General features: G+C 40.2%; 1 protein-coding gene across 1 annotated transcript in view; it reads right to left on the bottom strand.

Moving 5' to 3' along the window:
* Positions 1 to 619: 619 nt before the first annotated feature.
* LOC103370067 (transmembrane protein FAM155A-like) overlaps positions 620 to 13892 on the bottom strand; it is an 88005-nt gene continuing 74732 nt past the window's right edge. The window contains exons 2-3 of the mRNA XM_008298978.1: positions 4709 to 4880; positions 620 to 921 (exon numbers count right to left, since the gene is read on the bottom strand). Of these exons, the coding sequence (XP_008297200.1) occupies positions 620 to 921; positions 4709 to 4880 (474 nt within the window). The remainder of the gene's footprint in view (positions 922 to 4708; positions 4881 to 13892) is intronic.

The following is a 13892-nucleotide window of genomic DNA, read 5'->3' on the forward strand; positions in this document are numbered from 1 at the left end:
CATTCTCTCACACACACATCGGTAAAGACACACAGCCGCACACGCTCGCTCGCACACACACACACACACACACACGGTAAACCTAGAAAAACAAACCGTCACACGCGCACAAACTTGCAGCTAATTATTCTTTTTTTTTTTACACTGTCTTATTTAGAGAACACATTTTCTTCCTGTATGAGAGACCCAGAAACAAAGACAAAGGATGAACATTAGAAAGAGAATATGATTGTGTTATTCCATAGTCAGCCAGTGCAACAGAAACCAATAATTGGAACACAGTGTAAAAAAGCGTAGTGAGAGAAACTCAGCCATGAGGAAGCTGACCTTCCCTCTCAACAAAGGCTGTGGCATTGTCCCCTTTTTCCTACCTAAGGGACCGGTCCAATCCCTTAGCATGTCTGTTTGTTTAGTTATTTATTTGTTTTTGATTGATTTGTGTGTCTTTCATCTCAAAGCGTCCCACATTTTTTTTTTTGCCAGAGAGCGTTGCAGAATGTCCACAGGCGCCACAGCTCCGGCCGTTCTCGCAACTGTGGCTGTATTTTTCCACATCGGTTGCCATGGCGAGGGAATCCCCCCCTACCCTAACAACCTCAACCTCCTCCTGGCAGCTCTATCACTCCTCGTTGGCAGGGCTCTCCTCCAGAGGCGTGATGGCGGGGAGGCCCAGTCCTGTTGCATTGTGGGATGCAGTGAGGCTGGCAACAGTGTGTAGGAGGACGAGGACCAGCAGGCAGAGTTTGAGCCGGCTGTTACACAGTCTGCAGGCTGCCGAGGAGCTGAGGGAGGTACGGTGCTGGCATGGCGGGTGAGTTCTTTTCAGGGTCCCCCGGGAACGGTTGTCCACTTTCAAGTCCCACCGCACGTCACAGCACTCTGCATGCGGGTCCACACCTGATGGATAGTCCTCCAGCAGCCCTGGAGGTGGTTATGGGGAAGAATCAGAGATGCACATTGACTGTACTTGTCTCATGTAATGCAATTTGTCCAACTTTTTTCAAGGGGTAAGTGTGGGAAAAACCTACTTCATGGTTTAATTTAGTCCTATTTGGTTTTGTTTGACTTGCAGCATTTCTTTTTTTTCCCCTTATATTTTTATAGATAAAGCAATATGGTGAGAGCTCAATCTTAAGACATTTTTTGATAATGGTCAGTTTTCAAGACAAACTATCTCCCAAAAAATGTATCAGCTTGTCATGAAACAGCTTTTGCCTTTTTAAAATATACATTATTATATTAAATTGAATTTCTCTGGGTTTTAAAATGCTTTTTGGACAAAACAAACTATGTGAATACGTCAATATCTCTAATTAATCAATCAGTAATGAAACTAACTAGTGATGCATGATATTAAAGTTTCTGGATGATGTCGATTTCCGATATTAAGATTTTTAATATCGCCGATAACCGATATTACCGATGCTGATATTCACTTTTTGTTCACACTGAAAAATGAGTATAAGTGAACACTGTGAAAACATGAAAACTATTTAAAAGAAGCCCGTACCTAATTAGACCACATAGTCTTCTTTATTACTTAACAAAAGTAAGACATATTTAAACATAGTTAAACATATTTAACATTCAAGTCCAGGACCATTTCAGTAAAAACATCTGTGAAATAGCAGCAATATCAAATGTAGACACGAAGGCGCTAATGTTAGACAATCATCGACTAAATTTGTTCATCAGACCAATATGATATATCAGAAGAAACACTAATATCAGCCGATACCGATGTGATCCGATATATCGTGCATCCCTAAAAATAACTGTGTAGAACTCTGCTTGCAGCATATGCTATTTTCAGTGTGACATACAGTAAGCAATGTTTTCTTCATTGGTTTGCATTTTTTCATGTTTTCGCTGAAATGCATTGAGCAGTCTTTATTTTTAGCTACATAGGTAAAAACAAAAATTCCCATAAGGATTATAAATACACCTCACAATCATATTTGATGTATGGAATGTCAAAAAAATAAAGTATTTTCTGCTTCTTCTGTTTTCTTTTTTTTTAAAAAAGCACCCAGAAAAGAAAAATGCATATTAAATATTGTGTATCAGAATTTACTGCATCACCAAAAGGAGTTAGATCACAAACAGTAAACCAATGCAATGATATCAAAAGCAAAAAGGGTTTGTCACCGTCTGTATTAATATGAGGAGTGAACTTGGATGTTTCTCTAATTTGACTGTCAACAGCTTAACTGTGAAAAGACGAACAACGTAATTACTGCTTGTCAACATTTACGGCAGCCCTGTTTGCAGTACAGTTGACACACATGCACATTTACAGTAAGATGCAGACTGAGGAGCTGCGATAGCTGCTATCAAGTCACTCACTTACTTATCAACACATATAAGTGATCACTGTTGTTTACGAGGCAAATCATTTATTTGAAATAGATTGTGTTATGGGGGAAGCCCTCAGTCACAAAGCAGGCCTCTGTCCTCCATCTTGGCGGTGGGATATCTTTTCTTTTTGTTTTAGATGTATTTTGCTTATGTTTACAATTAAATCACACTTGATACATGTGGAAGTTGGTGCAAAAGAAAAACCAAACAGTGCAGCTGTATGGAAAACATTTGCTGAATTTCCAACAAGCATCACCTTTCCCTACTGCTCCACTTGCCTCCTCCTCATTGGACACCAAACCTGAATTGGAGCGTTCCATTGGCTAAAGTAGAGGGGTCCACAGAGGAGGAGACCAAGTGTGGCAGAGTAGGAGGGGTGCTTTGTTTCATTTTAGGGTTTTTGTTATTAAAACACGTAATTTTAAATAAAATATATTTCAAAATTGAATTAAATGAATTTACAATTGATAATATATTGGCTTGGTATGTTGCTGTCCTTGTAAATGATTGGAATTAGATAACTGAATTTTGTCTCATGAGTAGTTGAAGCCCACCTGTAGACAAGGCAGAAGGCAGGAGTTAGAAGTGGACAGATTGAAAGAGACAGGCCCAGGTGCAGACTACAACTCTTGCTTTGCCGGAAGCCGAAAGTGCAGTTAGTTTGTTTTTCCATTTGTTGTATTTCCTTTAGTTTAATATTCAGTCTTGGAAAAAAAAAGGGTTAGTTAAGTTTTTTCCCCCCCCCTTCTCGGTTTCCGGTTTGGCCAAAAAATTTCTCACTCTAAATATCTGCACTGGATGCCACTGCTGTGAACAATATTCACGTGGACTGCTGAACCTTCCCGGGCTGCCCGACCAACCATCAGAGACTTCCACTGGTAAGACTGTTGTACCGCAGGAAAGCCACACACACTCAATACTCACTTATGCTATTTATGTATTTAACCATAGCTGAACATATTCTTCTACAATATGGTAATACCTCTTCTTTTAATAATATCATGCTAAAAACTAAAATTTCAAACTGCTTTAGGAAATGAGCCATCACTTTAAAGTCAGAGACAGGTGAGTTAATGAGTAGTTTTAGACCTTTTATCAGACAAAATATAGACTATTGAGCCGTCATTTTTAGGGAGTGACAGCTGTGGCCTGATTCAGTTTTCTTCATAATCATAAAAAAATTACCAAAAATGAGCAAACATTGAGCTTGAAACTTCTACTGATGATCAGTGTGTCCACCAGAGGGCAGCATCAGCATGCGATACAAGCCTTTGTATTAATCATGTTCTTGGATGCAAGAATCTGCTCAGTAGTCATGTTGTGGGGACTCTTTTTCCTTAAACGTGGGAACCAAAGAACCAAAGATTCTAACATTTATTCATTTAGTTAGTTAAAATAGTGCATGTATGTGTGAGTCGGGCCACTGTATTCTCTAACACCAGCCAACAGAATGTGTGCTTCCACAAGAAACTGTTCAGGAACTTCACTCCCCCACTTCAGTGTCTCTATCAGAGCAATCGGGGTCTAAATGACGCTTTACGCCCCCAAAAAGTGTCTGCTGTGAAGGTGGTGCTTTCTGAAGGATGAGGATGTCACCAGTTGGTCAGATAACCTGTTTCCACAGCAGTTTTATACACCTGACATTCTTAAAAAATACCTCTAGCTGAGGCAACAGTAATCAGGATGAAGCCGCTTTATAGATTTTCTGATTGATGAACTGATGCCCAGGCTGTGTTTACCTTTTTTCTTTTTCGAGGATAATATTCAGCAAGACTTTGAGACACTTTTGATACATCAGTCAACTAATTAACTTAATGTTCAAGTGTTGTGGAAATGCAAAACTTTTATCTATGGGGACACATCCTTGACATTAGTGTCGGGGAATGAACATTTGGTGGAAAAGCACCTTTTAGGACAGATATAAACACCCACAGAGGGCCATTACGAAACTGTCTTGCTGCTGTGAGCAACTGGTAATATTTACTTGCTGTGATGTATCGCCCTGTTAGTCTGATGATTAGACAGAACATCCTGTAACTGTAAAGTCACAAGTGTTTTCTGTGTGTCCATCAGTGTCTGTGTGTCTTATTGAAGTAATACTGAGTGAGATGCTCTGAGCCCATGTGCTCACTCGTTGTACTGCAACCAGCAGAGGCTAGAGGAGCTTGTTACCTGTAGCTTTGGGGAAGTAATGTTCTTTTATCCGTCAAAAAAGTCAACAAAACACTTGCTGCTCATAGACTACAGGTGGAGAACTAAAGCTTCACTCTAGTGATGCTAATCTTTAAAGCAAGAAAGATTGAGAAAGGAATAAAAGCAGGATAATGCATACAAGATGACGATTTCATACCTGTGCATATAAAACTGGGGCTGCCTCCATGAATGAGATCATCATTGTCGGGCAGGACGAAGGGGCACCGCTGTTGCACCTCCAGGCAGTACTGACCACAGGGGATTCGCTTGCTGCAGTGCATCTGGGTGGTCTGGAAGTACTGAGAACACAGCCAGGGCTTATAAACCATCTAGGTGGAAGACAGAGAGGTGAGAGGATATTGACTGGTTAGGGAGGGTTTGCGTCGGACAATGCACACATGCACCGTCTCACATGCATCATCATGACCTCTGCAGCTATTGATTCATACAGGACTGAACAGATATCCCGCTGATCCTAATATCCACTGATTAATGAATGTGGTATGTTGCTGGGCAGTCATCACTTTGTCAGGCAATGTAGAATATTACCCAACCACCTCTTCAGTGTAATCATTGTTGTGTATTGTAGCTGCATTACATTGAAGGATCACTTCTGTTGTTATATCTTGAAGTGGTGGAACACACAGCAGATATCACCATGAACTGATAAATATTAAAGGCATCAGCAACTGGTTTTAATCCCTAAACTGCATCAACAAATTAATACCAGCGTCACCGACAAATATCAGAACCAGGATTTGAACCCGCTCTCAAAATATTACAGGGATTCCCATTAGACAACAATAAAATCTAAGGTACAGTGTTAATTAATTTGTTTACCTCAGCATGGGGGTTTTAATTATTATTTTTTTTTTGCAAACAAATATGTCTGTGTGTGCCAGAAACACACCAGAAAAAGTGTTGTGTGTGTTTACAGCAGACAAACCGCACACCGAGAAGATCACACAAGACAGTAAACAGTGTTCCGCCGTAATGCGAAATACACAAACTCATCTACGCGTGCATTTCCTGTAACGTAATCTGCCCTACATCCCATCCAGTCCATGCATGCATTCCTCAGTGAAACTCTCGTGTGTGTGTGTGTGTGTGTGTATGCAATTTAACACCTGTGTGGGGAATGCGGTCTCTGCCGTGAACTATAAAAATAGACAATTATGGTGTGCAAATACGCTGAATGGCTGTATGTGGAATAAGGCAGACCATAATTTTCTATTTAGGATACTGTGTTTACATATGCTGCATGTTTAAATATAGTTATTAGATTCGGTTGAGCACGGTTTTGACTGCAAAAATAGACTCTACACCGGTTGCCAGCATCAGCACCATTGGCTCAGTCTGTAAGGAAGCAATCGCAGGTCTATATATAAACTTATATTCTACATGTTTCATATGGATTCTCATCTTTAGTTGCTGCTCCTGGTGCTTTGTCCTGATTAGCTCGCGGCTGAAAACTATGTTCATGTACTGAATGTGTAATACATTGTCAGACTCCAACACGTTCTCATCCGTGAAAGACATTCGAGTCACATGATGATGATGATGTGGACCACACTGAATGAAATGTAGCAGTGTTAGCTTGTTAACTCTTTCCACTGCTGCTGCTGCTGGGTTGTTGTTGTTTTTTTAAAGATACACATAGTATTTCTACCTAGACTGGATTAAAATGGAGGCTCTGCTCTGTATTTACCTGTTGCCATGGCGAATATCGGAGCTCCATTGATGATGGCTTTTATTCATTCACCATGCACACACTTAATTCGGAGCAAACATAATCAGAGGTGATTGAACTAACTCTGATCAGCTGGTCTGGAGCCAGAAACTCAGAGATTTCCTCTCAGCATTAATAAACTTAACATCAATAGCATTCTTGAAACGCAGCGGATGGAGTTTAGTTCACAAACATTTAGCAACACAAACACTGATGCCTGCATTAAAGCAAATTACTGCTTTTATCACGTAGGTGAGACGAGCCGAAATGTACGATATTTGGTCAAAGCAGGGTCTTTACTGCATAATGTTTATTTTCTTTAATTTGGTTAATTTTCTCACCCATTTTCTCGTCTCTGCGAGTGCACAAGTGGGGACAAATGATTTACTTAGCGCCTTATTCTTCCTTTTTCTCGTGTGATAAGAGGATCGCCTCATTGTGTGGTATTATCACCTGCAGCAATTAGCTGGTATTTCCTGTGAAGCACTCCAGGGACTGTGAGGCAAGCTAGCACCTGCTGCGAGCTAATCATCGCGCCTAAAAACAGTGCGCCGAACCACTGATCATATCGCTGCTGCATGTAGACATAATGCTTACATGTTGCCTGTGTGTACGCGTGGGCGGCTGTGTAGACGGCAAGATGTGTATGTTGATATCATATAGCACATAAGCTCTCTCTATACTGGGTAATAGTTATAAAAAGTCTCTTGTGAATGAAACGCACAATGCCTGAACGCATGAGAGAGACAATATTGCTCCGTAAGCACAGAGAAAGGACAGACTTTACTGCTAGTTTGATGCACAAATCAAAACTGAAGAAGACTGGGAACAAAAAATGCTAAAAGTACCTGTTAGTTATACATACTCTCCTAAAGGGTTAAATAACACACTGCTGCTTATCCATCCATCCATTGTCTATACACTGCTTAATCCTCACTAGGGTCATGGGGGGCTGGAGCCTATCCCAGCTGACTTGGGCCAAGGCCGGGGACACCCTGGACAGGTCACCAGTCTAACACAGGGCCACATTTAGAGACAGACAACCAAGCACACTCACATTCACACCTACGGACAATTTAGAATCACCAATTAACTTCAACATGTTTTTGGACTGTGGGAGGAAGCCAGAGAACCTGGAGAGAACCCACGCTGCACGGGGAGAACATGCAAACTCCACACAGAAAGATCCCAGGTGACCTTGCCAGGATGTGAACAGGCGACCTTCTTGCTGTGAGGCAACGATGCTAACCACCGAGCCACCTTACCACTGCTGCTTATGTTTGAGTTAAAGGAGCGAATGGTGGTAATAATAGTGGTATTCTTGTGCCATCACACATTGTTTTTTTATTATTACCTTTTTGCACAAAGGAAATTTTGACAATTTTTAAAACATTATGCTTTTCCCTACACTGTGATATCACCTTATCATATACTCGTGTGTAATTTTACATATTATTCTGCATATAAATAGCCAAAAGGCAACGCAATGTATGATTAAATTGAGGAAAAAAATAATTACATTATTGTATAATGATTTCCTTATTACCAATATGTAAAAAAGCTGCGCTAAAATCGCTCTCCTTCGATTCTCGTTATCAAATTATTCCCAATTTGGGTGGGCACATATTAGGTTAAAATGTCATCTTCATTGTGACTAGCAGCGATTGTCTGCTGCTCAAATATCCTTTGAGCTTATAATGGTCTGTCTGACATGTCATCCTCTAGTGTCTGAAATGTATAATATCATAATATAAATATTGCTCCACAGTAATAGAGTAACTGATGAGTTGTATCATCTGTCATGCATATAATAGATTGAGAGGCATATAATATATGCATGAGTGAACATGCGGCCGAACACACGCACACATTCTGAACAATTTACTGTAGAGTAAATTGCTGTGTGCCAATAATTAGATTTCCAGCTGAAGATAAGGCTGGTTCCTGGCGACATCGTGCACACACACACATGCACACACACTGCCCTTCTCTCTTATCTGCTATCAATATATGAATGTCATGGTAGCAAAATGCGGTCACGTGACCTTCTGCAATGTCTAGCACATGTTAAGCTAAGATTTTACAACATTTTGACAGCCTGTGTGTATGTTTCTACATATTTACGGTGCTGCTGATATTTTTAGGCAGCTTAGATGTTTAGATTCTCATCCATCATGCAGCACCATCAAGGAGGAATCTGACTGGTCCTGAATTTGCTGACAATCAGCCTTATTGTACAGCCAGAGTCGTACTCAACTATCTAGAACAACAAGAAGAGCACAGTATCCTGCCACAGTTGTCATGGCCCTCAGAGAGACTTGACCTCAACTCAGTCTGGGATTACATTAAGAGACCGAAACAAGTGAGACGGCCTAAATCCACCGAAGAACTGAAGGAAATTCTTCCAGATGCTTGGACCTAGCATGTGTCATAAAAATAAATAAATTTTAAAAAACTGCACGACTCCTGAGGTGACCTGGTTTAAACTACTGTTTAAACATCTGAACTTCCAGCAGTTTCTAAGACTTTATTTTTGCTCCTGTCACATTTTCTTACCCATTGTGAGCTCATTTTTCACTGCAGCTCTATGAAAATAGTGCAACCATGGCTAGAAGTAGAGATAAATAATCAACTTCTCTTTGCAGTAAAGCACAGTTAGAATGCCAGAAGTCCTTAAAGAGATTAAATAATGCCCACAATTGCCTGTTAACACCTATTTACGATTCATTTTTTCATTTTGTCTTTTTCTTTTTATGTGTAAATATTATATATTTTTTATTCAGTTGCATATTTTTGTGATTTTGTGTACATACTTAATTTATTACTTAATTATTGTACCTCCTTTTCTATATTTTTTGGATGCTGCTGTGGTATGTAAACTTTCCCCAATGAGGGATCCATAAAAATTATTCTATTCTAATTACAACAGCTGGTAAACTTGGTAACTCTACATACCAAAGTTATTTTGCTATATATATGTTTTAAGTCGTCTCCTCTCTGCTCTGTGCAAACACAACCTGCAGTTCAACCCAAAAGTCCCTGATTTTGTGTCACATGCCTGTTGGTCACAGCTGAGTCAGTCATGGCTTCAATTTTGGACCGAAGGATACAACTTTTCTGTTTTTGAACAGGAAGTAATTACAGCAAACAATTCATTTTTTTGCTGCATTTTAAAGAAATATTACGATTTTAAGGTTAGATTTGGTAACAGAACAGCCGATGAGTAGTTTAAGGATACTGGAAAGTCTGGCACTGGGGTTCAGAGGGTTAAAAGCAACATTATTTATTATTTTTTTGGTTTCTGGACTTTATATGGAATTAATTGATCAGCAATAATTATTGACTGCATTATTCCTGAAAGCCTCTTCACTTTAATTTCACTGCTGAAAACTTTTGCTCCGTCCTGCATGTGTACGTGAACTGAGACTGTCCAAGTAAGTGTGGGGCTATACTGTTTTGCATTATGCTTGTGCAACACATTTTCATGCTCCCCTGTTCCTGGATGTTTGGATAACTGCTCACCCTGTAGCTGTCAGCACGGGAGGATAAAGACAAACTGAGTGAAACGCTGGATTTCCTCTCATTCAGCAACGTATCACATTACATTAACAATGTCATTGGCAATGAGCGTCAAGTGGTATCTGTTTTGGTATTTGTCAGACATTTTCCAGACTCAGCAGATTCTCAGGCGATGATGTTAAAGTCAAGGTCTGTCTGGTCATTTGCACGGAGACTTATGAAGCAAAATGAAAAGCTGAATAATCAATAACAACTACAAGGACTATCTTTAAGTGGCGTCTAAACCGGCTATTTAGCTTTGAAGAAGAGGGTGTTATGCAGGTGGTGGCTTGTTTTTCCCCCATCTGGTTCACATTTTGTTATTTCTCAACTCAAAAGAATGTTACTGATGCTTATTTTCTGAAGTACAGTAGGTTACATCTATGTGCAGCTACAGGCAGCCCAGGCAAGACGAGGTCTCTGAGCACGTCAGTCAGCAGAACATCTGTCTGAAATGCAAGAGATGTGCTGTAAAAACCTCCGCTCGTTTTGGCCCTTCGCCACACCGTCATGTCCTTTTGCACTCAGCCCCAGTTAGTGAAGCCCACTGCTGCTGCATACGAGATCCATCAACCATCAGTCCACTGTAGAACCATGACCGGTAATTTATCATCCGTCTGTCAACTATCTGAGAGAGAGAGAGAGAGGGGGGCAGCGAGCGAACGAGGTAAGGAGAGGAGTATCTCAATAGAGACGGCGGTAGGATGGACTCTTTCTCCTTTATATAACTTTTGTGTTCTCTCGGCCCCCTTGGGGAGAGAATAAAATACTGCCTTCTCCTCAATCACAGGCTCAGTGAGTTAGAGGTCAGCCAGCTGGCTCTCAAATTTTTATTCCTCTTTTTCCGTCACCTTTCACTTCCTTTTACATCTCTCATCCGCTTTTCCTGTCTTAACACTTGTCACTGTGTTATCTCTCCCATTGAGGACACAAGTGTGAGACACTCTCACATTATAGGCCCCATGGTGGATGCAGAAAAAAAACACAACTACTAAATGTAGTGTAAAATAGTGGCTGTGTCATAATAATAATCAAGTTTTAAGTATCTAAGATTGCCTTTAAAGCAATGGCTCACTGAAAAAGCGCAAGTCTTTGCTTCACTCAGGTGTATATTTAGATGCGATGGTGCACAATAAGCAGGGTCAGTGTCGTGTAAATGCACCAGATAGGCAAGACTTTTTCATCGGCAGTTCTTTTGGCAGGGTGATACCACACGATTTCTGGAGCCATGCACACAACTCTTTTCATGTGGCATTAACTCACGAATTAGTAACAATTTTAGAATTATAAAAATCACATAAAATCATCTGCCAACACTTTCTGTAGATGTTTTACCTTAAAATTCTACCAAAAAACAAATAGATTATGCCAATGAAGTAGAGATGACTGTTTGGTTGTACTGTTGGAATTATTGCCGTGCAATAGGCTTTAACCCGTAAACATAAAGCAGGGTTTGAATTTGCATGAACAGAAAACGGCATCAACAGCAAAATATACATGAAGCAGCTCAGAATACAAATATGTTATGACTAAATTACGAGTGAAGGTCACAGTGTTTTATGTAGAGCCCTGGTTCTGTTTTGCAGCGATCTAAAGGGTAAATAAGACCGAGTAAGCATAAAGGAGAAACGTTTGATGAAAAAATAAAATATGACAGAGAAATTCCTTATATATTGCTTGCAGGCATGATTTGTTTTCAGTTTGGATGTAGTAGAATAAGCGATCAGGCTGAAGAGCACATCATCCAGCAGAAGACTGTGAATAGCAAAACGCATTCCGTGCATGTGTAAAGAAAATGTATGTAGCTAGGAATAAAAATACATTCCAACTAAATGTATGTAAATACACTGAAAAAGAATGTCCTCATTAAGATAAGGAACACATGTATGGAGTTGGCTGCATTCTCTAAGTGCTTGAGATGACCACTGGGAATTTACAGTCCAAAGAGGTGTAGAAACTAAATTAATGGAAAGATGAGAAGTCTGATAAACAGAAGCATGCCAGCAACAGATATTGCAAATCTAGATGAAAACACATCTGCTCCGGTTTAAAGTGTTTCAGATTTAGCAAAAATGAAGTTGTTTTTCTGACTCCACGAGTGAAAGACCATCAGCGGTACACAAGGAGAGATATTCATGACAAGGATTGAATAAAACAAATGCAGCTAAAGTTCAGCTCTGAGGTGTTGGTGCCGGTAGTCACAGCAAAAGTCAGTCAGGAAATTTGTTTGTTTCTTGTGACTGAAAAACGAGAATAAAAAGCCGCTGATGCCACAATCTATTCTTCAGCTCTTCACTGCATATCAATTTTGTCATCAGAAAGTATCAAAATGCTGTTACCACCCACTTCCCAACCCTACTTTCCACCGGTTTGCTTGCCTGTTGGTGATCTGCAGACTTGAGACTCAGCTGTCTCCTGAATTGGATTATTTCATTACGATTAGGCTAATAAGGTTGTAATTGATGGAAGGCCTTATACCCTGCCCTGTGGTATCGGTTTTAAGTGGCCCCGGATGGCCCTGCCTTGTCAGTGCCTAGTCTTTAATGTTTTATCTGGACTTGTGATTGTAGCTAAACTGCTGACAGAGGCAGAGGGGGCTGGTAGCAACAGGCAAAATTACTGCAACTCATTCTTCTTTAACATACTGTAACAGTACAGCAGCACTGCATGCATGAATATATGCAGGATCTCATGATCCGCTTTGTCAACTAACGCACTGCTTCACTGCATCATTCCCTTTTCTTTTATCCTCTTTTCTGCTCGGTTTATTTAAATGATCCTTGTCTTGCATTGCGCACAAAAAGCCTAATATTAGATTAATTTCAAATTGTGTCAGAATGCAATGAAGGCAGTGATGAAGCCTTGAACCTATTTTTTATAAAAGAACATTTTCTTTTCGTTCTCAGATTGATACTCTGTTTTAAACGGATTATCATCTTGATTTCATCAACATGTGGCAAAAAGTTGTTTCCTGCTTCTACAGTGCTTTGCATAAAATGACTTTATTCCCTCAGCATACAAAATGACTGAACTAGAAAATCTGTTGGATGTGTCTTTTTTTTTTCTTATGATTTTAATACTAAAAATAATTCACCGACCCTATATAGTGTCCACTTAAAGGAGAAAAAAAAATCCTATATCTTGTCCAGAGAAGCAGAGATTATAGTCTACATGCTCTCCACAGTGTTGGATGAAATGAGCAGTCCATTCAAGCAGTGACACTAAGGCGGTCAGAGATATAAAGGGTCAAATAGAGGGTGTTCTTTAGTGGCTTGTAAGCTATCCCCTTAATTCCTGCAGCAGCAATGCCTCATGGGACTTCCACATAAATATGGAACCGAAGGGTCAAATAGCAAAGGTTACGCCGAGTATAATCTGAAAAACAACATCCAGCGTTCACATATGCAAACAAACAAGTGTGCATGGCTAAACACGCCGGTAAGTCAATGGATGTGACGGAGCGTGAACGTAAACACAAAGAAACAACAAACCACTGGTCCCTGCAAAGGAAGCACTATCAATCCAATATCACCGCATTGCTATCCTGCTAAGTTGGGCAGATAACATTTAATTAGCTGTTGAACGTATGTGCATTGGCGTGTGTGTACAGTGAATTAATGCATGTGTTTGTACCGACTAGCCTGGGGCGCCAATACCTGGCAAACATGCGAAGCGTGTCAACAGCAGTTACTATGCGAAAACGTAAGTAATGATCTAAACAACAACAAGGCAGACATGAAATAAACGGAGATGTTTAGCCAAGATGGTTAGAGGAGAGAATGTAACGGTGAAAAAACCAAAAGCGCGAGCAAAAAAAGGCTTGCAGCGGGCTGGAGCTACATCACAATACATTGATTGAAGTGAAGTAGAAAGCACTCATGCAACTCACCAAGAGGCACCAATTCAATTACATTCATGTTACATTTGAATGGTTGTGTGCAAGCATGGGGCCGGGTTTCTCAGTAATGACCCACCTGCTGTTTATGCGGATACGAAACAAAAACACACAACTGCACGCACTCTTATCCGTTTAACAACAGCTAAATATGTTCTT

This window comes from Stegastes partitus, unplaced genomic scaffold, assembly GCF_000690725.1.
Source record: "Stegastes partitus isolate 25-593 unplaced genomic scaffold, Stegastes_partitus-1.0.2 Scaffold1366, whole genome shotgun sequence".
Classification (NCBI taxonomy): Eukaryota; Metazoa; Chordata; class Actinopteri; family Pomacentridae; genus Stegastes; species Stegastes partitus.